At 42.3% G+C, this 24038-nt stretch overlaps 2 protein-coding genes across 5 annotated transcripts; one reads left to right on the forward strand and one right to left on the reverse strand.

Annotated features, from left to right (window-relative positions):
- Positions 1 to 137: 137 nt before the first annotated feature.
- On the reverse strand, positions 138 to 14967 carry bmp7b (bone morphogenetic protein 7b). Of its 2 annotated transcripts, XM_085907299.1 has the most exons (8): positions 14541 to 14967; positions 14322 to 14450; positions 4168 to 4360; positions 3545 to 3693; positions 3146 to 3349; positions 1636 to 1712; positions 1443 to 1553; positions 138 to 1344 (listed from the first exon to the last, which is right to left on the reverse strand). In XM_085907299.1, the coding sequence occupies exons 1-8, from the start codon at positions 14719 to 14721 to the stop codon at positions 1195 to 1197; spliced, it is 1194 nt and encodes a 397-aa protein (XP_085763425.1). In that variant the 5' UTR covers positions 14722 to 14967; the 3' UTR covers positions 138 to 1194. The 2 variants fall into 2 exon arrangements, with proteins under 2 accessions (XP_085763425.1, XP_085763418.1); XM_085907292.1 differs by having other exon boundaries at positions 14322 to 14967.
- On the forward strand, positions 14421 to 24038 carry spo11 (SPO11 initiator of meiotic double stranded breaks). 3 transcript variants are annotated; one of them, XM_085907332.1, is made up of 15 exons: positions 14421 to 14667; positions 14884 to 15068; positions 18427 to 18535; positions 20083 to 20193; positions 20728 to 20816; positions 21020 to 21086; positions 21177 to 21285; positions 21465 to 21551; positions 21770 to 21806; positions 21880 to 21989; positions 22122 to 22221; positions 22500 to 22537; positions 22946 to 23022; positions 23148 to 23259; positions 23456 to 24035. In XM_085907332.1, the coding sequence occupies exons 5-15, from the start codon at positions 20753 to 20755 to the stop codon at positions 23573 to 23575; spliced, it is 921 nt and encodes a 306-aa protein (XP_085763458.1). In that variant the 5' UTR covers positions 14421 to 14667; positions 14884 to 15068; positions 18427 to 18535; positions 20083 to 20193; positions 20728 to 20752; the 3' UTR covers positions 23576 to 24035. The 3 variants fall into 3 exon arrangements, with proteins under 3 accessions (XP_085763458.1, XP_085763450.1, XP_085763441.1); XM_085907324.1 differs by lacking the exons at positions 14421 to 14667; positions 14884 to 15068; positions 18427 to 18535 and adding an exon at positions 19401 to 19667 and having other exon boundaries at positions 23456 to 24038; XM_085907315.1 differs by lacking the exons at positions 14421 to 14667; positions 14884 to 15068; positions 18427 to 18535 and adding an exon at positions 19401 to 19678 and having other exon boundaries at positions 23456 to 24037.

The following is a 24038-nucleotide window of genomic DNA, read 5'->3' on the forward strand; positions in this document are numbered from 1 at the left end:
TGAGTCATTCTCACAATACAAATTGAAAATAAAAATAAAGCACCAAAGATTATTCCATCCTCAGCGCAGACCCCAAGACAACCGGAACATCTTAAATTGTCATAAGTGTACGTATAATTAAACAAAACTACCCAGTGTGTTGTTTGGCCTCTAGAGAGCAGTGTGTGTGCGTTTGCGTACCTGCTCATTTTTGCAACAAATTTCTAATACCTCCGATTGCTCCCAAATAAATACACCACCTTGAATATGACAACTTTTATTACAGCAGAGAACCTGAACATGTCATGAGCCCAAAAGGTGACTCCCCCACTACGCGTCCTTCCCCCTTCTCCCTCAGACACTTTGTGAAAACAGCACTCAAGTTTATGTAGCAGCTTCCACTGATGAAATAAGTTTCCATGACAAGTGTGCGCATAGTCACGTTCAAGTCATTTTGTGCTCATGCATCCAGACATTTTCTATACTGCTTGTCCTCATTAGTGTCGTGGCTGAGCTGGAGCTGAGCCCAGTTGACTTCAGACAAGAGACGAGATACACCCTGTTCATCCCGGGCCCGTTCTATGTTCACTTTTCCCTCCAGTTTCTTTGTGTGGGAACAGAAAGCTGTCAGCGTCACAAACACGCAAACCTGACTGACAATCTCAGGAAATAAATACACATATTTGCTTGGTTTGACAACATTATTTACAATTCGTTTATACAGTTCATTTAGTCCTAACTTGCATCCAGGTTCTCTCGTAAGAAATCAACATCTACAACAAAAGAAGGAACTAACGCGACCGAAAAGAAATAAGTTTGTTGATGGTGAATGAATACACGGTTTAAAATGTATACACAGTAGAAAGCACAAAAATGTGTTTGGGTGTGTGTGCGCCTGCACACATGAGTGTGTGCGTGTGTATGTGTGTATAATCTAAAATTCCATTTCAGCCACACAACACACTGTTTACTTGGAAACATCCTCGAAGAAGAAACAAGAGCTTTTTGCACACAGGAAATTGTCTTGAACCGCATGTGCTCGTGCCCAAAGCCCAAATCTTGTCAGGATTGTGTCTGGCTATGCGCGAGTTTGTGTGTGTGTGTGTGTGTGTGTGTGTGTGTGTGTGTGTGTGTGTGTGTGTGTGTGTGTGTGTGTGTGTGTGTGTGTGTGTGTGTGTGTGTGTGTGTGTGTGTGTCTGATAAAATGACCAGCATCTAGTGGCAGCCACAAGCTCTGACCACCATGTTGCGGTACTTTTTGAGGATGACATTGGAGCTGTCATCAAAGTACAGCACTGAGATGGCGTGGAGCTGCGTGGGAGCGCAGCAAGGCTTCGGAACTGTGTCCGGGTTGATGAAGTGAACCTGGCAGGTGAAGAATAGTCAAACAAAAAACTCAATTCAATATTGTCTAGATAGTTGATGGAATGATTAGACTGTAAAGCTTTCACAAGGTTACTCACGAGTGTTTGCACAATGGCGTGGTTTGTGGCGTTCATGTACGAATTGAGCGGGAAGGCGCATTCGCCCTCGCAGTAGTACGCCGCGTATCCCTCAGGGGCGATGATCCAGTCCTGAGCGTGGGACAGGAGTTTGATTTACAAAGCAGACACGGTGGAAGGCTTGGATGTGACATTCGGCATGAGTTGCTCGTACCTGCCACCCGAGATCTCGGAAGCTGACGTACAACTCGTGCTTCTTGCACGCCTGCTTCTGATCAGTGCTGCTGTTCTCTGTGCAAGAAGAGGCGAGGGGGGGATTTGTCATCCTCAAACAACAATTCGACCCAATTGACACAGTGCAGATCCAAACACAGACATTTCAAGAGTCACTTTTGGAAATCAGATCCAGCAGCAATTTGCTAACAGGCCACCCACCTTGTGGTGGCTTTTGAGTTTTAGCACATGCACAAACTCGGCACCCTGTGCCTGTCAACAATCATTTTTGAAGGAGTGTCTAATCGTTTGAAGGGGAATCTGCAGTGCTTTAAAGGGGACGTCAACCCCCAAATTTTCTTTGGAATGATATGCTCCAACATGTGCAGTCCAACAAGTCGAAAATATAGCGTTCTGAATGATGTTTTGTTGGTTGAATATGAAAAAAAAAAACAGGCAATATCCACTCGTTTTTATCTGTCTCAGAGGGCGGCCATTTTGCCACTTGCTGTCGACGTAATATGACATCACAGTTGCTAAGTCTCAGGTCGCAACCAATCACGGCTCACCAGTTTTCTGAAGCTAAGCCAGCTATATGTTGATAGTGAGTTTTGTTATATACAACTGCGCTTTGCATGCCTCTGCTAATCAATCGTAACAGATCAATAGTTGACTCTCTCTTGCTTCACCCCCCCCCGCCCCCACCCCCAGCCCCATACACCATTTCTGGCTAAGAAGGGTCTGAGTTGTCAGTGATCTGCAGGAGGGACTGGTTCTCATCATCCACTTAAAGGGGACGCCGGTCCAAAATGTTCCAAGCAGTCTCATGTGTTTGTGGCCTCGGTTGCCCCGCAGCACACCCCAGATGTGCTCTGCCATAAAAGCTTTTTACCTCCTCGTAGAGAACATGGGCCCTAATTCTCTTGTAATGCGTGTGGAAATAAACAAAGGCGGACGAGGGATAGTCAAAGCTCTGGCATTACGGCCTAATGTTTCAGCGAGTCCCATAAACACAAACCTCTCACACCTGCAATGAAAGGTCATGCAATATGGATTGCATGTTCTGTCTTTGTCAATATTACAATTATAAACAACTTCTTTTGTTCAGAGTAGCAGTCGAAAGTGTCAGCAAGGTAACAACTAAAAAGTAACTTGTAGACGTGATGAATCTCATCAAAATAAATATTACGATTGTTGGTTATGCATAAAAAATGACATTTGCTAACTACAAAAAAGAGATGTAATTTCATTTGTAATTGACATCCTGACAGGCTTCTCGGCAGATGAATTGTATTACCGAACTCACAATTGAACTATGCCAAGTTTCTTTTAGGCATGAATGAATCAACATGCTTTTTAGATTATAGCAGATTTTTTTGACTGTGACAGTTTTATAAAAATATCTTCAGTTTTTTTTTTTCTATCAAAACAAGAGTAATGAGCAGAAATGGGCTTTGTTTTTGTATCTGTAACATTTCTTGTGTAGTGTACTCCGGAACACAGTCAATTACCTGCAATGTTGGCCACTCGCAAGGCCTCTTGGCTCTTGGCCCCTTTGGAGCGATTGGGGTTCCGCTGCTTGGCGCCTCCTTGTGCTGAGCGGATGCTTCGCAGGTGCACCTCAGTGGCTTTGAAGAAAGCCACCATGAATGGCTGTTTGTTCTGCGGCCCGCTACGACCGATCAGCCCCGCTGCGCGAGGGTTTACACTCTCTCCTGTAGAGGGTGACATGGAGTCGAGTGCAAAAAAAAATGGTGTCATTGACCTGACATACTGTACATCAAGATCTTCATTTCTACCACCGAGCCGCCCAATATAGGAGAGTATAATTAAATTGCTGTGTTAAGTTTGTGTTGATGAGCTATTGTTTTTCTTTTAAGCTGTACAGTAACTGATGTCATGACACTCACCGTTGGTGCCCTCTAGAGCCAACTGTAGACCAAGATTCCTTCCTGGGTTGAGGACCCAGTGGTTGCTGGTGATCGTCACATCAAAAACCAGCCAGCCCTCCTCTGCAGCCCAGATGACTCGTGAGTCCAGGAGAAAAAGGTCAGACTCTCTGTGTGGGAAAAAAAACAAATCTGATGTATGTCACAAGCAAACAGCCACAAGGAGCAGCAGAGAGATTTAAAGGGATTTCAAGCAAGTTCAGAAGGATGGAGACGGGGGGGTGGCGCTCCAGATGGCGAAGCCCAGGGGAGCACTTCATTTTTTTAATTGACAATAATGGCTTTATAAATGACTGGCCATTTATACACCACACACATACTCTATCAGTGGCTTAAGTTTTGTTGCGAGAGGAGTCATAAATCAAAAGAAGGGAAGACGGTGAAAGCCAGAAGGAAATCCATGAGGAAGAAAACAGTTGTGGAAAAGTACAAATCTGTGAGAGTCACATGTTCAACAATCCCTTGTTCTTTATGAGGCCATTCAAGTCTCCCGAGCTATTTTTCTAACCAGATCGTGTGTCACAGACGAGCCCACCCGTGTATTGTTTACAAAAACACTTTTTGAAAGAACCTGAACTATTCACCTGTCCGAATGTTCCTCCAACACTTGGTAGATGCTGATGCGGAAGGTTTCGTTATCAAAGCGTTCGTGAATGAAATCTTTATAAATCCGAAACTCGGCGGCAGTGACCACCTCGCCCTCAGGAATCTGGGACAGGTCAAATCGGAATTCTCGATGATGTCGTCTCACTGGCAGGAATTCCTTGTCATGCTCCACTGCAAGAAGGAAACAAAAAAGGTTTTATATCACATGCGGATTAGGAATCGACTTTGAATGACAGTTATTGGTTGTAAGTAGCTCATAGTTGCTGTTGGGAAGTTGGTGAGTGCCACATTAAGCACATTAATGCGACACATCTGGTGAGCATCACGATAAAGACGCAAGCACACTCTGACAAGTTTACGAGCGCCTCTCGTCTCACCCCCTCAACCCCGGAGAGTCATTTAGTCCACCCATCATCTGGTTCTCGTGAGTCCAGAATCCATGTTTGGAGTACATAGTTCCAATGGCGTCTCCACAACACTAAGCAGCCCATTGTAACTCCCCTGGGATGTGACCTCGCCCCAGCTCCCCCCATCACCCCCACCGTCCCTCAGCATGCTCCTCTTACGTCCCGGCAGGACGTCGCAGGGATCAGTGCCTCGGCTCTCAACATCTCCATCCACTTTCCCTCTGTGATTAATACTCAGACAGACCTCACACATACTCGCAAATACTTTGGATCAAATCTTCCCAAACTTAGGCTCTGGATTTAAAAACATTTTTTGTTATTGATTTGTCAATCGTTAGACTAAAGTGCATCCATCGATTTGTCCTCTTTCGGGTCAGGGGTGAGCTCGAACCTGGATTTTAGCCAGTCAAGGCACACTTGTACTGTATATAGTTTTCAAACATGAAAGTTAGTTTGTGTCATATCATATCATATCATATATCATAATAATAATAATGTACAAAGCTGACAAGGCAAGGCTTATATGTTATGGTTTTTCAAAATAAACATTTTCAAATGTTGACTCCCCATGACTTGGACAAATATTCAATACGTTTTTAAATGTTTTATTTGGATTAACATAAAAAGCTGTTTTGAGTTGAGGAATAAACAAAAAGAAAAAAATAGGATGCTTGAAAAATACAAAGAATATTACAAAGAATGAACTATACTTGAACATGAGACCAGGCAGAATCACGAATGATCAAATGTGCCATTCATATTGGAGAAAGTTATTTGCAACAGAGATTCTGCATCCTAAAACGGGCCTCAAAAAAAGATGACACCACATGACAGGTGTGTTTGTGTATCACATTAATTTAAAAATAAATAAATAAATAAATAAATAAATAAATATTTCCAATAACCTTCTAGGTTTGCTGGTTTACCCCACTCCACCCCCTCCCCACCCAATGTTGATTTAAGCTCCACCCACATATTGACTACATATTGACTCCCTGGGCAAAACACAGGCAGAAAAAAAACGGAGTAATTTATTTGCAAACCTCCATCACACTCACACTCAGGCACATGGACAGCCAGTTTTAATTACAATTTCTGATGACAGCACACATGTTGTGAAGCAGCTGTTGGCGAAATGAATGCGGCGTGATGTCAGTATTACGCATGTTCCACTACACATGCCTGACACATGCCTGTGCTAAGTTGTTTTACTCTCACTGCACCTGCTGCTTCCTCTGCTCTGGTTGCTGAGATGTTTTTTTTGTTCCGCCTCAATAAACCACATGTTGTTTCTTTTAGGTCTCTCATAAACCTGGTCAGCGTTAGTAAGTGATTCTAAATGTCGGCTTGTCCCTTAAAGATTCTCTGCACCTTAAATATCAACATCTCATTAACAGTGTATAATATAATATAATATAATATAATATAATATAATAATGACAATAATAATAATAATGTACAAAGCTGACAAAGCAAGGCTTATATGTTATGGTTTTTCAAAATAAACATTTACAAATGTTGACTCCCTTTGAGAAGAAGTCTGTCCAAATGTTTAGCTCCTAAAGCATCCAACTCGCTTTCTTAGCACTAGAGCACCTGCATTTGGAAGACTTTTGCATCTCGGGTTTGTGTATTTACTTGCAGCTCAAACCTAACCACAAACCTGCTTTGACATTTACAGTAGCATGGCAGTCATTAGATGTGAGAGCCAAACTTTTAAAAAAAAATGAATGACTTCCTGAAGGTGGACGTGTTTAGCTATTGCGCCACCTGTACCACAAATACACACACATACCCATGCAAACAAGGTAAACACATCCACTTTTACTCCTATATAAGTGTGCTGAGGGTCCACATCATGCACACACATGGGAAAAGTCGTGCCTGTGAAGCAGACAGGCTTGTGCGTCACAGTTAGACAATCATTATGGCTTTCTGTCAGCCATAATTACAAATGCAAGTGCACAAACTCACAAATACACATACTCGCACAGTGAGATGCTTTCATCATTTATCTGGCGTCTGATTTGCTTTTCATACAAGCTGCCGATTACGTGAGCCCACATCATCTGAATTAACCCTGACCGTATGTAGCGAAGCACAACAAAGACGATAAACGAGTTCAAGTTCCCAATCCATTTTGAATTTTAAAAGCATCACGCTGCATCTATTGCGAAATACAAAGAAGTGATTACTGTCGTCAACGTCTATTCTTCTACGGGCCACGTGCATCATGAGTAGGCCTGTCAAGGTACGCCATCATTTCAAACAATTGTTTTTCTTGCTACTCAATAATAAAGAATATTGTCATATTTGCTTTGAGTATTATACCTTTAAGTTTCCACAGTACTGAGATAAGAATGTTAAAATAAGCTTCACAGGTATTTGGTATCGGCAGCATGCATTGACTGAGCCCCATCTTCATTCGGAGAAACTAACGTTGAGAGAGCAAATAATCGACGACACAACCTGCTTGATTCGTATTCAACTTAGAAGAAGAGAAATATCAAATCATATTTTCTGTCCTTTCCCTTCCTCCGTGCTCACTCCTCCCTTTCTTGTCTTCCAGAGCCACGAAGCATCCCAGACACCTCGGCCTCCGGAGCAACTGACGGCTCATATTAGCCCAAGTGTCTATTCAACACCATCACACCCCTCAGTAGCACCTTGAACACTTCCGCCTCACGGCAGGGGGGAACGGGGGGATCTCACCTCTGGCACTGCGTGTTTGACTGACACAATATAATGATCTGCTTTTTTTCTTTCTCCGTCTCAGATGCCTTGACAATGTTTTAATTACAATCCAGGGAAGAAGTAGTAGTCATAGTTTCCACGAGGTCGGGGAAGAAATAGGCTCTGCAAAGAAGTTGCTCAAGATGTTTATCCTATAAAGTTTAAAGAGGTTTTGATCTTTCAGCTAACCACAGTAGGGTGATTACTATGTCAAGAAACTTCCTGCCCGCTGCTGACTACTGATGACATCATGCCCGTGTGATGTTTTTATACTGGGAAGGGGTCAACAGAGTTCCACGTTAGAACTTAGTCACACTTGACAATCATTAATTAAGTCACTGCAGCACGTCGTCACATAAGCGTGCGTGTGCGTGTGTGTGCGCGTGTGTGTGTGTTCGTCCGCCTAAGGGCGTGCACGTGCCACACAGACTGCATGAGTGCAAGTTGAGGCAAAAACCACAGGAAGAAGAGTCTTTTACTTGTGGTCAAAGCAAACCTTTATGAGTTCTCTAGCCTGCGGGCCGTCTGCGGATCACAGGTCTTGGACTTTCTTGTCTCTCAATGCAGTCATCAAACGTGCGTTCCCACTGCAGCTGTAAAGCAAAGGTTCCACCTCATGCTTCACTGGGCATTGGAGATTTACGGTATACTCCACACGTTATAGTTTGGAACACATGTTGGACTGACGTTTGTTTATGGGCATGTTTCAATTACACTTGCTGTATTTGTAGAAATATGAATGTAATAGACTGACATCCTCATGTTTGTCTCTCCTGACAATTCGTGTCCCAGCTTGCCCAGTCTGTGAGTGAATCAGAAATTGAGATCAGGTCACATCAGGGTGGCCTGGCAGGGGCTGGATATAATGACGAATGGGATTTCTAGGCCTAGCACTGCATGGTAATGTGAAATAAATCCAACTCAACGTTCGGCACATCGGCTACCGGGAATCGTCCCGCCACAACCTCCACTCGCAAAGCCGTCACCAAAAGAGACCAATTGATGACCTCCATCCAATTGGTGACCTCCATCCTGCAAATTCCAATACTTCAACTCCTACTACGCAATGACCTATATTGTTTTCAACACAATATTACAAAGCATTTCAACAATGGCTCTGCGCCATAAAATGTGGGCGAAGCACTTGGTGATTTGCCATGCAACACAAAACTCTCATGACTTGGCTCCAAAAGGTCAAAACTTAAAACCTGCTGAAGCACTGAAGAGATCCACGTGTAACTTTGCTTTGTTAAGCTAGAAGTGGTGTCGTGGTTCATTCATCTGAATTTTGTGCAATATCAAACTGATGTAAAATAGACTAGTCATACCACCTGCTGGTAGTAGTAAATGTATTTTATAGTTACTACCCACTCTCCAATTGACTTCAAATTTATAATGATGGGTAAAGGCACCCCCTTGCATGTCAGATTTAATACCTGATAATAGCAGCCGTTATTGTACTCCACCTGTTACAATTCTCTCAAAATTGGATATAATGGGTTACATCACCAGTCAGGGCAAAATTGCTATTGCCCTTTAGGGAACTATTGAACCCAAAATAAAATAACCTGCCCAGTGTTTACAATATTTATAACAGGTCATCCCACGTATTTTGTAATTGTTGTAATTTTGTTGTCGTTTTAAATTGGCAATAGTTTCTCGCCTATTGACTTTTTTCCTTCATAATGCAAATATATATATATAATAATTAATAATAATTATTATTAATTAATTAATGCTATAATAATATAATATAATTAATAATTATAATAATCAGATATTACAATATATATATATATATATATATATATATATATATATATATATATATATATATATATATATATATATATATATTTTTTTTTTTTTTTTATTTTATTTATTTATTTTTTTACATGTGTTCAATTGAATCTTATGCTATCTTTTAGGGTTGCAGCGAGCTGAGTTCAGGCGGAAGGCAGACTACACCCTGGACACAGTTCACAAGGCACATATATAGACAGACATCTTTCACAGTCAAACTGCCTGCATGGAAGTCAGTCGGGCGGGTGAATCACTACACCATCAGTGACCTCTTGTGTGAGTATTTTATGTTCTTTCATTTTGTGGCCTCAGCAACCGCAACCTTCCTTCCGCTCTCTTATTTAGATTCACGTTGCACAGTGCCTCACATTCTGCAAACCCCAAGTGACATCAAATGTACATACAAATGTACTTACATATGTAATATGTAAGTCCCCCATTCTGACTTCCAGTGCATAGAAAATGTAGTAGGTCTAATAATAATAATAATAATGGGAGTAGTAAAGCCTCCCCATTTACAGTGTATATAAACCGATGTAACGTTTCCTCTCCGTACCATTAAAAACATTTGCTGCGGCTTTTGCAAGCTTTGATCAGGCCAACACAGTCTGGTCGGTATTATGGGGTTTCCGCTAAGGCAATGTTCTGCTAGGAGCTCAAACACACATCACACAACGCTAAGTGACTGGGCAGGGAAAGTGTCTGTGAAATTGTGTTTTGTTTAGTACAAACACATAAATGCAAAAGCACATCCTGTTCCCACAAGAAAAAGAGATCAAGAGATGCCTGAGTTGCTTTGACGGAACAAAATGCTATTCTGATATTACGCCTGGCTTTTTCCTCCCGCCCGATTCCTATTACCACCGAAGTTGAGCTCCTCTATCAGCTTTTTCTTGGTGGTCGTTGAAGTGCATGGGGAGTTTGATATGCTGCTCATCACTGATAAGCCAAGGCCAGAGTAACCCAGATGAAAGAAAAGTGCCAACACGGGTCTAAACATCTTATTCACTTTTTAAAAAAATGTTGCTTTTACATGTAACTTATTATTAGCTTACATGTTCCGTCAAGGAAAAATTATGCCAGTTTACTGCAAAACGGCCACAGCAGGACGGCAATAGAATCAAAACGAGCCCAACATTCCTGGCAATGAATGAGCTCTGGCAAATTTAAAACACCCACTGCTTCACGCATCCGGGCTTTAGGGCACCTTGCCGCATCGCGAAGTCCCACCCACCCAAGTGTTTCATCATTCCTCTCAGCGAGTGCCATATAGCATGGCCAAGAGTGCAGAGAAGTTGCTGCATACTCCCAGATGTCATTTTGAAGTCATGGGTTCAACAGGTGAATCAAATCCAGAGCAGATATTTTCCTGGAACTCTTTTGGCAGCTGCCTGGAGATGCCAGATTATGTTTCTTTGTTTCTGGTTTTGATTTATCTACCGGCCCACCGTATAATACATCAAATCATGGCGGGCATTATAAAGAATGACCTGACAGGAAGGCATGGCTATCTCTACCAACTGTAACATTCCTTTGCCTGTGCTCACTCCCCACTCTTCACAAGGCAGTAAAACATGCCCTGAATAAAGCTAATTAGCTCCAAGTACATTCCTTTTGGGCATTCGAAAAGTGCAAGCATGTTTCTTTCCACACTTTAAGGTGTAAACTTTTAGTTTCAGTTGGAGAGGTCCAGAAGTGATTTCATACAACGAGTAGGGTGACCAATACTGACATTGGCAGAATGCATTCGCTGTGGAATGACGGACCTTCAGCACTTGCTTGCTTGTATATTCTGCTGTCCGTTTGGAGAAGCGACTCAGCATTGAACCAGAGCCAGATTGTTGGAATAGATAGACAAAAATATGCAAGTGTATTTATGAGGGTGGGAAAGTGAGAAATCAAGGGTGTGTGTGTTTGGGGTTCAGAGAAAGTGTGCGGATGTGTGCAAGAGAAGTGGGGAATGGAGAAACACACAAAAGAAAGTGTTGAAATGTTTTATGTCTGAGCACACCTCAGGAGGCGAGGGCCAAAGCCGGTGCTTGGAGACTAAATACAACGAAACCCATCGGGGATTTCGTGTCGGTGCTGATAATCAATACTGTTAGCGCAGGAAGGGGACCTTCGGTGTCATGCGGTCTTGCGTGCGGGATGAATCGGAGACAGGGCCAGACATGATGGAGGAGGTTGCAATGAGGGACTCTGAAAATATCAAGTTTCTCTGCACAGCTGCACTGGCCTGCAGACAGTGAGAAACATCAATATTAACCTCTGCTCCACGTGCAGCCCACTGCGGAGGAATGCAAGGAGAAATCGGCACATAGGTGGGGAGAGAATGGATGAATGCATGCCTCTGGTATGATTGAAGCGAGCAGCCCTGAGAGCTGGTGACAACGTGAGGCCCAAAAGCGAGATGAGATGAAATCGCAACTAATTAGCTACGACTTGTGAATTTTCCTGCTTCATGCTGCAGGAATAACAGAGGGTTATGCAATATTGTGCAAACTCCTGAGGGAGTGAAGAGGTGGTGTGGTGCAAAACCAGGTGGTCCCCTGTCAGGTCACCAAGGTAACGCAGAAGATAATTACCTGGTGTCACACTTCCTCTCTGTCACAACACTTTTTTTATGCTATTTTATATCTGTACGGCGGCCTTGAAAGGCGCCTTATAAATAAAATGTATTATTATGATTATTGAAATGAATTCAAACTAGCACCTTGTAATAATAGAAAAGAAGTGCAAGAGCATGTCAGGCATTTGTTTTTGTTCTTTTTTTTTTTTTACTCATTTTTAGTCAAATATATCCCACATGCATCCGATTAAAGCAGCACAAATAGAATTATTCCTGCTTTCGCATGATGACAGGATCCATGACTGTGACAAACCATTACTTTTTAAAATGCTTGTTCTGAAAAACAAATCACCCACTGAGAGTACAGACACACACGATGCTTTCTTTGTCTTAGATCCCAAGCACAGAAACACAAGAGCACTGTCACACACGTTTAAGCATAATAAGAAATGACATAACTAAAGCTACAATATACATTACTGAAGCGCATTCAGCTCACCTATCAGGATATATAATACAATACAACATGAAGAGTTTGAGGCTAATTGTGCATAACTCCTGCAGGAAAAAAAATAATAATCATGATAAAATAAATAAATAAATAATGACACAATAGGTCCATATAACGCATTACATTGAATGCACAAAGAATGTATAAAGACGTTTATGTATGTGGAAGTAAGGTGTGTCTAGGAAAAAAAATGTAAATAAAAACTTTTAAATCAGGTTCATCATCTCTTCAGAAATGTAACGACAAATGATGACAACTATAACTGACGACCACACCAGACTCACCAGACTACGTATGTACTCACCAGACTCACCTTAATGTATTCTCATTTGAATTACAGAGAAGCCGTGACTAAAACCCTCAAATGATAAAGTGTTACAGTAAAAAGCGATGACACTCACCACTCAGCCCCTCCCAAACAAACACAGGTGACCATGTTGGTTTCAGTCATCCAGGATGCAAATAGCAGACACCAAAGTCAGACCACTTAACTGTAACTCTGCACGGAAATGGACTGTAGTCATACAGATCTGCTGATACGTATGATGAAAAAAGAGTCTACACTTTTATGAGATGTCTGTATATGGTGTAACAAAGGTATGTTTTGGAAAGTGTCCCCTTTTAGCTTGGACGTGTTTGGGTGGCCCAGGCTGCGTGCATAGTGCCGTGCATTCTAAACGTATGCTGTAAGCCATTTACACAGCTGGCCTTTCAAACGGAGGTGACTCAGCCAGAGGACGCCCCTGGATGGGGGGTCTGTCCCAAAGCCCGCACCAACCCTAGACGGCCTCTCACGCGAGCTGACTCGAAAGAATCCGAGCTGGGTGACAATCAAAAAATGACACTGATGAACGACGATGATTTTCAGAGCACACTTTTGGTTTACTGTAGAAAAAATAAAAAAATAAGAAACACTTCCGTTGGTGTATTTACACTGACACTAGCAGTACTGTGTAAATCGGTGCTTTAGGCATTTCAGGAAATAGCTAATGCACCTTGGCACAGAGGCCCTGGAGACTTCCAGAGAGCCTAGGGACTGTTTTGAAATAAAATAAAAGCCACACTCGTTCTACTCTCAGGCGACCTAAATAAAAATAAAGCCACAATGAGCAAATGTGGAAGGGAAGGAATTTGGAGAGGAAATGGACAATCCATCCGATTCTGCCTTAGTTACACTCAGGAGAAGGCAAAGCTACCAAAAGTGTACCTGCTGCTTCTAATCAAGCTGCCAGGAAACTGATGCTATCACAAGAAGCAACGGAACTCTGTTGGCAGATGCAGTGCATAAGGGAGGACAGAATTTGCGCCATGTAAAAAAAAAAAAAAAAAAAAATCACATCAGAGCCAAGGGGGGGGGGTTAGAACTTTGTGACTTTTACTGATCAACCTTTTCATATATGACCTGGAAATCAAATGACTCGCTCATCGGTCACCCCTTTTGGTAGAAGCTCCCTTCTCTTTCATCGTCTTGCTTCGTTCACCCTTGGCTGCACATTTTGCGAGGCCTTTTGAGTCTTTGCGGTCAAATCCATCTGTGTTGCAGCCTGTCGAAAATAGTCACAATGCAGCAGCTCCCACTGTAATTACACAGTGCAGCCGAGGAGCCAGTGTCACCTCCCTCCCTCCTGCCAAGATGCGCCGACAATGATCTTACCAGGAGTGTAAAAGAACAGCTCGAAACTGCAAGTCCACAATGAGTTGATATTGACTTACCAACGTTTTACTGCTTGCACAAAAGTCCTTATTGCAAGATAAACAATCATACGGCCTCTGACTTGATGAAGCATGGCTTACAGCTGAATACTGAATGCAACCTGCTCCAACATCCATAGTGCCAGCACCTGATCGCTGCTGTAACGGAGAAACTTGCAAACTACATCCTGTGATAGTATTGCTGCTCTCTTTCAGTATGCGATGTACTAAAATACGTAGTACGAGTAAAATGATCAAAGCTGGTGCATGATTTATGACAAGCTCCATATGTGCAGACTTGCAGGTCATTATTTGTGTTTGTAGAATTTGAACTGACACAATAGTGGCCTCTGTGTGTAGAATACAACATGAATGAAATTGATTACCATGTTACACTTCAACAATATATGTGCTTACCTATATTGACAAAGCTCATGACCATGTCTGCATCGTTCAGGAAGTTGTTGTCTTGCAGGCTGGCAATGGGGGGCGCCTGCGTGGTGAAGATGGGCTTGTACGGATAGGAGTACCTGTCCTCGTCCACCTCTGTGCTCATGGCGTTGTACAGATCCAACATGAACATGGGAGCGGAGTTGTGCTTGCCGTGAAAGTGCGGTCGCGGCCGGTGCGGCAGACCCAGGATGGAGAGGATCTCCCGCTGCATCTCCCGGCGCTCCTGGCTTCTCAGTCGGCGGTGAATAAAACTAGAGTGGAACTCGTTGTCCACGGAAAAGTTGGTAAAAGCCGTGTCAGCCACGACAAAGTAAGTCCAAATGAAAAGTAAAGCTGGAGCGCGTCTATCCAAAAGCGGTGCCATAGCAAAACAATGCCGTGCGTAAAAGTCTCACCGCTTATGCTGCCAAACGCTTCAAAACGCTTCTTGCGCACTTTAGCAACCGCGATCAATGTCCTGAATCATCTACCCTCATGTTGAGGGAAATTCTCCCGATTCTAACATCAACTTCGACGTTTTTCTCAGGCGCGCGTGATCATCCGTCGCTCGTCCTACTCCCAACCTGAGGGATTTGCTTGCACGCTCGAGCTGCTGACTACAAGTGCACAGTGGAAGCTGACGGCTTTAACTAGGAGAGAGCAACTTCTGAAGACAGCTGTGATGGGAGGAGCAGGAGCAAGAGATAAAGAGGCTGGCAGCTGAGTGAAGACGTAGGATTTGGATTTGTACTTGCGGCATAATGTTCACACAATGTTGCTGCATGCGGGCATGACGACGACGTTGACGTTATTTATTTTCCTTCACTTACTATGGAGAATGGAAAATGGTCTGTTTTGAACGATTGGGGGGATTTAACTGTTCGGTCCCCCCCCCCCCCCTTTTTTTTTTTTTCCCAAAAATATATTAGATCTTTGGGGGTTATTCCAACTTTCATTGGCCAAAGAGCTTAGAGTCATTTTTTTGACGTATCCAAAGTTTCTACTATGCTGTGGCAGGAAGTTTGTGACAAAGGCAGTGGTGAAGAGCCACAGATTACAAAGGAGGGTTGCAGATGTTTGGCAGCTGCTTCCACACTCCATCTGCCCCCAGTGCCCCAGCACCTCTTAAACACCAAACATTTAAGGAGCGCCGCTGACCCACTCATGAGTTCTGTTCTCACCGACACACTTGAATGTATTTCAGATGGCTGTTCAGGACTGAACTCTTAAAACATAAGAGAGTGCAGTTTCAAAGGCTCCTCTTGAGATGCTTTAGGGCCGCGGTGCAGCTCGCCAAAAGATTTTTATGACAATAAAATTGGAACTTCAATCGCGCAGCAAGCGAGGCTGCCAGACAGCTTGAGCTTTGATTGTAAACAGAGGGGGCAGACGGAGAAGGTCTTCGAGTCCTGTACACTTGGCTCACCTTCCCGCCATCTCAATATGGGTCTTTTTGTCGGAAAATGTTTCTCTTCTCCTTTTCCAATCAAAATTTAAAACGGGTGAAAGCTGGATTAGTTGATCCTCATTCTTTTTTATTTTATTTGTTTATTTATTCTTCCATTTTCTTCAACGAGTGCCGATATCTTGAAATATGGTATCGGCACCAATATTTGGTATTGGTTCTTATGACGGCAACCGATACCAGGATCGGCCACCCTTTTGTTTTACGATGAGGAAAACGAAATTGCAATAATAGCAAATTGCTCCTAATTGCAGGCAATTATAAGGGGATTGCTCTACCAATATATTTAAAATTATGTCATTGTTTCTTGGGGAAATCAAAAATACTAGTGGTGTTAGTATTAGTGACCACTGAGCAGTCGTACTGAAATCGGTCAGAAGAAAAGTGGTATCAAACATCCCTTATTTAAATAGTTGCTCACAAGAAACGTATCACATATAAACAATTGTACCTTTGGTACCCCCATTTTCATTCGTTGTCATGTTTTCTTCTCTTCCTTTTCGTGCTAGCCTGTTGAGGTCAAGCCTCTAACTACCCCCAGTCTTTGGCTTAGTTTTTGCCGAGCCACGAGATGACAATCATGGATGGGACACAAAGAACAGACCTCCCTTTGTTTCCAACTCACCGAGCCCGGTGACATTCACAGTAAATAGTGGGCACAAGGCTCAGGCTAGACTGAGTGAGCCTCACTAAGAGGTCTTTGACAAGGGGGGGGGACAGAAAGCAGACAAGCAGAGGAAACTGTGTTTGAAGCTTCTATCAACAACCCTCAAAACACTGTGTACAGCTGCATTACAGACTGGAGTCTCCTCCGTCACAAATTATCTGCTGGGCTGTGGGCAGACTCTACCTTGCGAGACGGCGCACAAATTGACAACAGACAGGTTTATTTTCAGCCAGTCATCATTTTATTTGCAGAACTGCTGTTATTGCACTACTTATCAGCAGAGCGTTGTCTAGAAAGAAAAGTCTGCTGGCTGAATGTTGGACACATGTTCACTAAACAAGCGGGCACATCTGTGAGTGTTTTATCTGTTGTCACTTGGTTGGCTTTTTTATTCATCATTTGTCATAATTCATATCAAACTGTCACTTGCGTACTCTACATGCAAAGGATACGTTGTTCCTTGTGTATTTTTAGATGTCATATATCGATATAACAATTCTAATAGACCAGGAATAAATGGTCTTGGAGAAAAAACTCTTGAACACGTTGATAACTTGACCAATTAGAAAGGTAATAAGTCATTATCAGTAACTAGACAGTGAGTATATTTAGAGGAAATCAAAGCCAAAAATATTATCACTATCCATTAGCCTAGCGACCGTAAGTTAACACGCCAAATTCCACTGATTTAACATGCAGACATCAATGGGTTGATCATTTGTGGAATAGAACTAGCCTAAACATGCTTGGAAAATGGTTCACAAAGAAAAAAAAAGAAAATGATGATGCGCTGTCCATTTGTGTATTGCTCTCAGCGAGGGCCTTGGAGCGCGGGATCAGAGGCAAGATTAATATTTATTTCATGTGTTGCCTTAGAGAACAGCAGGCGGCAGTCCTTTGAAGACTTGTGGACTGAGGGAGGTGGATAAGGTCCATTTGGGTTGGAAGAAGGGGAGGAGTGGGGTGGGCGAAGCAAGCAGGCCCTCAGTCAATACAGTAAAACTTGATTCAGGCTAAACTGAACTGAAGAAGGTGGGAAGATGTTTTTTTTCCTGCCATTGTTTGTCCCAGTTGTCCTTATCTAACTTGGTGTAACAATGCTCCGCAGTTATGAATGTTTCCACTCGTGTCGTACTTCCAAGGTCCCTATGAACATATGAAACACAGCTGTGAGAAAGCCAAAAGAAAAGGGGGTGGGAATATGAAACACTCCTAATATCCTATTTAGGTTCCATGTTTGATCCATGCTGGTCCTACCATTTTATATCATTTAACACGGTTTTGGAATCCAGATGCTTAAAATCCGATTGTCTTATCACTTCAATGATGAATATTTTCTGCTTATGAGTCAAAGATTTAAAAAGCTCAACCAAACTAGATTGAATGAAAACATCCCGCTAATATTGTTTGAATTCCCAATTTCCGTTTTGGAAGCCGTTATCCCCCTTTCTTTCTGGGATTTCCACAACGGCTAAGTTTGCATCACTGTAACAAATGAGTTCCATGATGCCATGATTATCTGATTAGATATGCTTCGATTGCAGGCATTTTGTGGCTTTTTTTTTTTTTTTCCCCCAGCCCGGCATCCTTTTGTTTGTCCATCCCATCCGCCTGCAGCCTGATATGCCGGAACACCGCCGTGATCTAATTTATGTCTCTCAGCAGTCAACACTAACTTATCCATTATGTTATTGATACGTTCTCATTAGCGCTAGACTTAGCTTTAGCCATAGCAGGATCTTATCACTCAGGCACCTGTGTCATCAGTTTGACTGGCTGCTCTCCACACCAAGCCACATTCTTATCAGTAGACTCTCCTAAGGTGTCAGGTCCTGATAAAAGTCGTCTACCTCGATGGGCTGTGATCCCATTTAGATTCTTTTCTCGTCACTGAAAGGTCTTAACCCTTTGACTCTTTCTTTTATCACTCAATAAGTGTGTCCTAACCTGTCATTCAGAAAGGACCCCGGGTGACTGGACTGGGAAGCCATTAGAGTCGAGGCGGCATCGTCAGACTAGCCCAGAGATGATGTGAAACAGAGCAGCCCGAGAGCCCAAAGAGAAAAGGTAGGGGGGCCGGACGTGGGGAGCGGGAGGTAGATTTGCTGAACTATGGAGCTTGTGAATGGAGGGCAGCTCTGTTTTCTATTTGTGAGGATTAGGTTGACAGATTTGTATTTAGTTTCTCCGGGCAGAGCTGCAGTTAATCCCCCTCACCTGCAGCGAGTCCACCCCTCCTCCTTCTCTTTTCCTGTGACCCTGCAGCCCCCCGGCTTCCCCCTATACTTCCCCTGTGCCCCGTTCACTTCTGCCCAGTACAAACACTCATCCCGAGACAAGCACATGACTCGATGCACTCTGTCTCCTCGGGTTAGAGCCTAGCACTCGACACAAATCTCTCCCGGGCAAAGGGAACAGCAGGGGGCTCGCCCTTTCTACAGCACAAGAAAAAGAACCCCCACAACCTGAAGTCGTTCACATATACGATTTTTTTCCGGCTCGGGTGAGGAGGTTGTGCCTCGTCACTTAGAGATAGCAATTACTCAGAAATTAAGAACCATTATTACGGAAGCAGGTTGTCAAAGCCACTCAGGGTAAATGGATACTTTTGGTAAAGCTGCACATTAGGAGAAATTCAGGGTCGGGTCAGGGGCACAGACCTCTTCTCTTTGGATCTGGGTTCTCACACACATTCTGACTAGGCCTTCACACACACTCTGACTCGGACTTCACACTGTGAAAGATGGAGTGCAGTTAGTTCTTAAGTATATGGGCCAGTGCGGGGACCTATTTGTATTGTTGATCAAAAAGGTGATGCAACGTGATAATGGTGCAAAATAGAAGAGAAAGATTTGTGACAGGTTGTCAGTCAAAGTATGTGTGATGTAAAGATCAATTAAATCAGTCGTTCTGTTTTATTTGTATTCTTGCAACGCAATAATGTACTTGTTTCATTCTGTTAGTTGAGAAAAGACGTAAAAGCAACAATGTTTACAGATGAATCATTGTCATTACTGCAATTGTTAGAAGATATTGGAAAAAAACGGGCATACCTGGAAGGCAGCATTGAGGGCTGACTTCTATCGTGGCTAATATTTTCACTCAAATCGATCAACTTTGATTTCTTCCCTAAACTTGATCAACTTTGATGACACTTGTACAGTACCAAGCCATGGCCGACCGTCAGTGTGGAGATGAAGTAAAGCGTTTGTGAGAGAAATATTATTACTCATGCCGATTCTACCGAAGTAGAAAAAAACTAGCTCGTTAGCATTAGATGATAAGCTCTATCAATTTCTTGTTTTTGACCGCAAAGCTCTATATAACATAAAAAGATATGTCCAGTCAATATTTTTCACTTCTCTCTTTGAGCTTGTTGCTAAGTTAGCTTCTTATAAAATGATTTACACATGTGCAGCCCATGTGTGTTTTACTGTGCAATACTGTTATTTGACAGAAAGTGTATTGTGCAATTTGCTCACATTACATGGCGTATGCTTATTAAAGCAAAGTGACTGAATGTACTCATATTATCTTACATCAGTTTAATTCAGTTCAATTATAAAGAGCATTTGTTGCCCAAGTTGCTTAATCGATTCTATTTTGATATCCAGGGAAGTTCTGAACAGCATTGAAAATGTCATCCTGGAAATAGTGAGTCATCTGTCAAAGGATGAGGCACCAACCCTTGTGTTGCCAAACAGATACAGCTGGGACAATGTCAGGTGACTTTATTTGAACAGATCGATATATGTGATCATCATGTAACTGGCACCTACAATCAACTGCATAAAACATGTAAGATGGAAAACCAGCGAATTGTTGAATTTCATTCAGGAGGGGGAGATAACGCTGTTAGAATTTGCACAAAGGAGAGTTCAAAATGCCCATATGGCGTAGGCAGGTGTTAGCAGCGAAAAAAATGTGCTTTGGACCACAGAGATTGAAGCTGAAATAACTTCCTGCTGCTCAAAAGATGACTGGGTGATTGAGAAAACACAGAGCCTAATGTGACTAAGCTGTTGAGCAAAGCACACTGTATGGAGAGAGGTGGGCGGGGGGCGGGGGGGTCGTGGGGTCTTCTCACAGGTAGCCCTCGGGCTGTTGGGAATTCTTGATAGCTTACATGTGGTAGAATAGAGTTACAAAACTGTACAAGGATGTAAATTAGATTGCAGCACACTGTATTCGTACTGATTGTGGTTTTCAATGGATTCATTCATTTATTGTTGAGAACTTTGTTTGAATTCCACTTTAAGTTTTGACAGTGACGTCGGGCTTCGGATGAGTTCAACAAGTGCCGTCAGGACGGTCAGAAGTGACTGCCCCAAAACTGCCACTACATTTTGTAAGAAGAATTGCAACTCTTCCGTCCTTAATATTTAGTTTAATTCAATATGCACAATTGTGTTTTCATGTGTATAAATGATAAAAAAAAATGTGTTAACACTTGAATGGCTTAAATATTTTTTTATACCAGTCCTTTCCAAGATGTGTTTTAACCTTCAATACATGCATTCCATACTGAAAACATTTTTCTTCTGTTTGAAGCCCAGATTCTTAAGATTCTCTCTATCAGTTACAGACTCGTGCAGAGCAACTCATATGCCACAAAAAGGTCGTCATTTCAGCATGCAGTTTTTCTTAATCAACTCCAAATCCTTACATCAGCGTTTTTTTTGTAATTTATCTATATAATCCTCCACAGAGACATTTACTACACCCATCCACAGTTGTTTGGCTCCCAGAAAACAGTTGATAAACTCGTGGATGATGTGGCCTGCATGCTAAAGATTCCTCGAAGATCTCTTCACGTGGTGAGTGTGTCTGTATCCAAAATCATGCGAATGTTTTGTTCTTGTACAACAGTAACAGCAAAATTTATATCCCTATTTTTTCTGCATGATATTCTGATGTATATGAACTCCTGATAATTTTTCAACGATTGAGTTGAAATTAGCCTCAACTAACAAAGTTGCAATTTTGACACCAACAGTTGGCCACATCCAAAGGTTTAATCTCAGGTGATCTTTGTTATTTGGAGAAGGACGGCACGAGGATCGACTGCCACTCAAACTCCGCAGTAAGTTCTCATGCCATCATTCAAGTGAATCCAGAGGTGGAATGATTAATTGATTAATCGACAATTAGCAAATGAATCAATAGTTATTTTATCGTCAATGCGTTAAGAGCCATTGTTTAATTGAAATTGTCCAAATCCTTGGAGTCCAGAAATGATACTCACTGCTTTTTGCTTTTATTTCCTTTTATTTTGCCTCTAAAGCTCTGTTTTGTTTTTAGGCTGTCGCGGTCTCATCAAACATTGAAGGCATCCGTAGTATCCTTTGATTTATTTGCTCGACATTGTGTTCATTGGCTGCAGCGACTGTGTTTGCCTTAGCCTTGCACAGACATTGTATCATCCGCCAAGTTCATCCTGGTCGTTGAGAAGGATGCTACGTTTCAGCGGCTACTTCAGGATGACTTCTGCACCAAGCTTTCTCCGTGTATCATGATCACAGTATGTCAATGTTTCTTTTTATTTTCAGCCTCACATGGATAATAACTCTTTCATCTTAATTTTGACCCAAAGCAATGCTATCCTTTTTTTTTTTTTAATTAGAAAGAATGCAAATGTGTTTATTTCTTTAAGGGTAAAGGCTTTCCAGATGTGAACAGCAGGTTGATGGTGAGAAAGCTTTGGGATGTGCTCCACATCCCAGTCTTCATTCTGGTGGATGCTGACCCACATGGTACGGTCCATCTGCTTGAGTGCAGCCCAGTTTTACATCTCATACTTCTAAACATATTTATAAACAGTCGGCGAGTCAAAGCACCTGTTAGCTGCCTCGGGGGTGTCTTGTCGTGCTCTCATTCCACCAGGCCTAATCTCATCCAGACATTCTTTTCTGTTGCATGGCAGGACACATTTGTAATGCTTTACTTTGTTCTGAGCTCTGTTGCGCATCTTGCATGGTAATTGCTCTTGTATGTTGCTGATTGTGGCATGCTGCGTCTCTGATTTTCCCAGGCATCGAGATCATGTGTGTCTATAAATATGGATCAGTGGTGAGTCCATTTTAGCTCATCCAATATGGCCAACTCTGTGTTAAGGCATTTTTGCATTGTACTTAGCACGGCGTCATCCATCCAACGTCAAACTGCGCAGTTGCGTATGTGCTCTAGCAACGGCAATAGTCATTTTAAACTAATAAAGATCAACATTTACATAGTAGTAGAAGTATGAACTCGTTCGCTGCCGCCAAAACGATTAGGTAGAGAATTAATAGACCAGTTGTCCACCCTGAAAGTTTTAAACTGACATGAAGTTAACATGTTGCTGAGCACGTTCGTGTTTTTTTTTTTTCTTTTCAAACTGTAAACACATGTGTATAGGGGCAGTGCAGGTACGTACATGTTGAAACTGCAAAACCTTCTACTGTATGCAAACGTGTTTTTTTGTGCATTTTTCAATAGGCCATGTCGTTTGAAGCCCAAAGCCTGACCATCCCCAGTGTCATGTGGTTGGGCCTCCTCCCCTCGGACCTCGAGAGGTTTAGACTCAATTCCTTCTGCTGCTTCCTCCTATTTGTTTTGTTTTGACACTGCTGCCTATGAATTTTTTATTAACTCTTGAAAACCAAACGATCATTGGTAAAAGACTGGTTGAATTCTTAAGGTTACAGGTTCCCAGAAATGCTCTGATCCCCTTCACCAAAGCTGATGAAAACAAACTGGACAGCCTCCTCAAAAGGTCCTATGTAACGGACCGACCAGAGTGGCTTAAAGAGGTCAGAGAGAAAACATATACAGCAAATATTTTTGCAATGGGTCAGGGTGTTGTTATTGTTGTTTTCATTTTTATGCTCATTCACTTTGCCACTAACTTGTATAATTGTTTTTTAGGTCATTAATAATAATCAAATTAATTGAGTTCAATTCACGGCAGAGAAGTTTGACTCAAAGCCTCCTTTGCTTTTATTGTAGATGATGCTGATGCAGAAGAATAAACTCAAGGCTGAAATTCAGTCGCTGGCAGCCATAGGTCCAGATTTCCTCACCAGCATCTACCTGCCCAACAAACTGCGCTTTGGTGGCTGGTTATGAGCGCAATGCTGCCACCCAGCGGAATGACAGACGTACTGACAAAGTTGTCCGTCACTGTGCGTAACAGATGAGTTTGACCTATATTCACAAAATAGCTTGTTTATTTCACATGTAGGTGAGGACAACAGCAAGAATTAAGAATTTGGGAGAGGGAATGGTTGACAAGGTTTAAACATGGTTTAGTCAACAGCAAAACATGTTTCTTGTTAGTATTAGAAAGCTCTATAAAGCTTTTCATATTTTACAAATCTAATTTTGGGGGGTGAAATACTTATGTTGAATTGATGTTCCACTTATTGAAATGAATTAAATAAAAATGAATTGATCTCAGACACTTGCGTACAACAATTATTGTTGACAAAGCCTGTCCCATTCATGAATGACTTTTTTTTAAACTCTGGCACCACCATACAATTGTATTAAGTCCCTGAGAAGCCTTCCTCTTTCCGCTTGTCATGGCCAG

Source organism: Syngnathus leptorhynchus, chromosome 1 (assembly GCF_054491065.1).
Source record: "Syngnathus leptorhynchus isolate UIUO chromosome 1, UIUO_Slep, whole genome shotgun sequence".
Classification (NCBI taxonomy): domain Eukaryota; kingdom Metazoa; phylum Chordata; class Actinopteri; order Syngnathiformes; family Syngnathidae; genus Syngnathus; species Syngnathus leptorhynchus.

Excerpts from the sequence above, each read along its gene's own strand:
- bmp7b (XM_085907292.1), bottom strand. The coding sequence starts at position 14,721 with ATGGCACCGCTTTTGGATAGACGCGCTCCAGCTTTACTTTTCATTTGG. Across the intron at positions 1,713-3,145 it reads GCGAGTGGCCAACATTGCAG|AGAACAGCAGCACTGATCAG; the intron begins GTAATTGACTGT and ends CTTCTTGCACAG. Across the intron at positions 1,554-1,635 it reads TCCGAGATCTCGGGTGGCAG|GACTGGATCATCGCCCCTGA; the intron begins GTACGAGCAACT and ends TCCCACGCTCAG.
- spo11 (XM_085907315.1), top strand. The coding sequence starts at position 19,617 with ATGACACTTGTACAGTACCAAGCCATGGCCGACCGTCAGTGTGGAGAT. Across the intron at positions 20,817-21,019 it reads CAAAACTGCCACTACATTTT|CCCAGATTCTTAAGATTCTC; the intron begins GTAAGAAGAATT and ends TTCTGTTTGAAG. Across the intron at positions 21,990-22,121 it reads CTCCGTGTATCATGATCACA|GGTAAAGGCTTTCCAGATGT; the intron begins GTATGTCAATGT and ends TATTTCTTTAAG.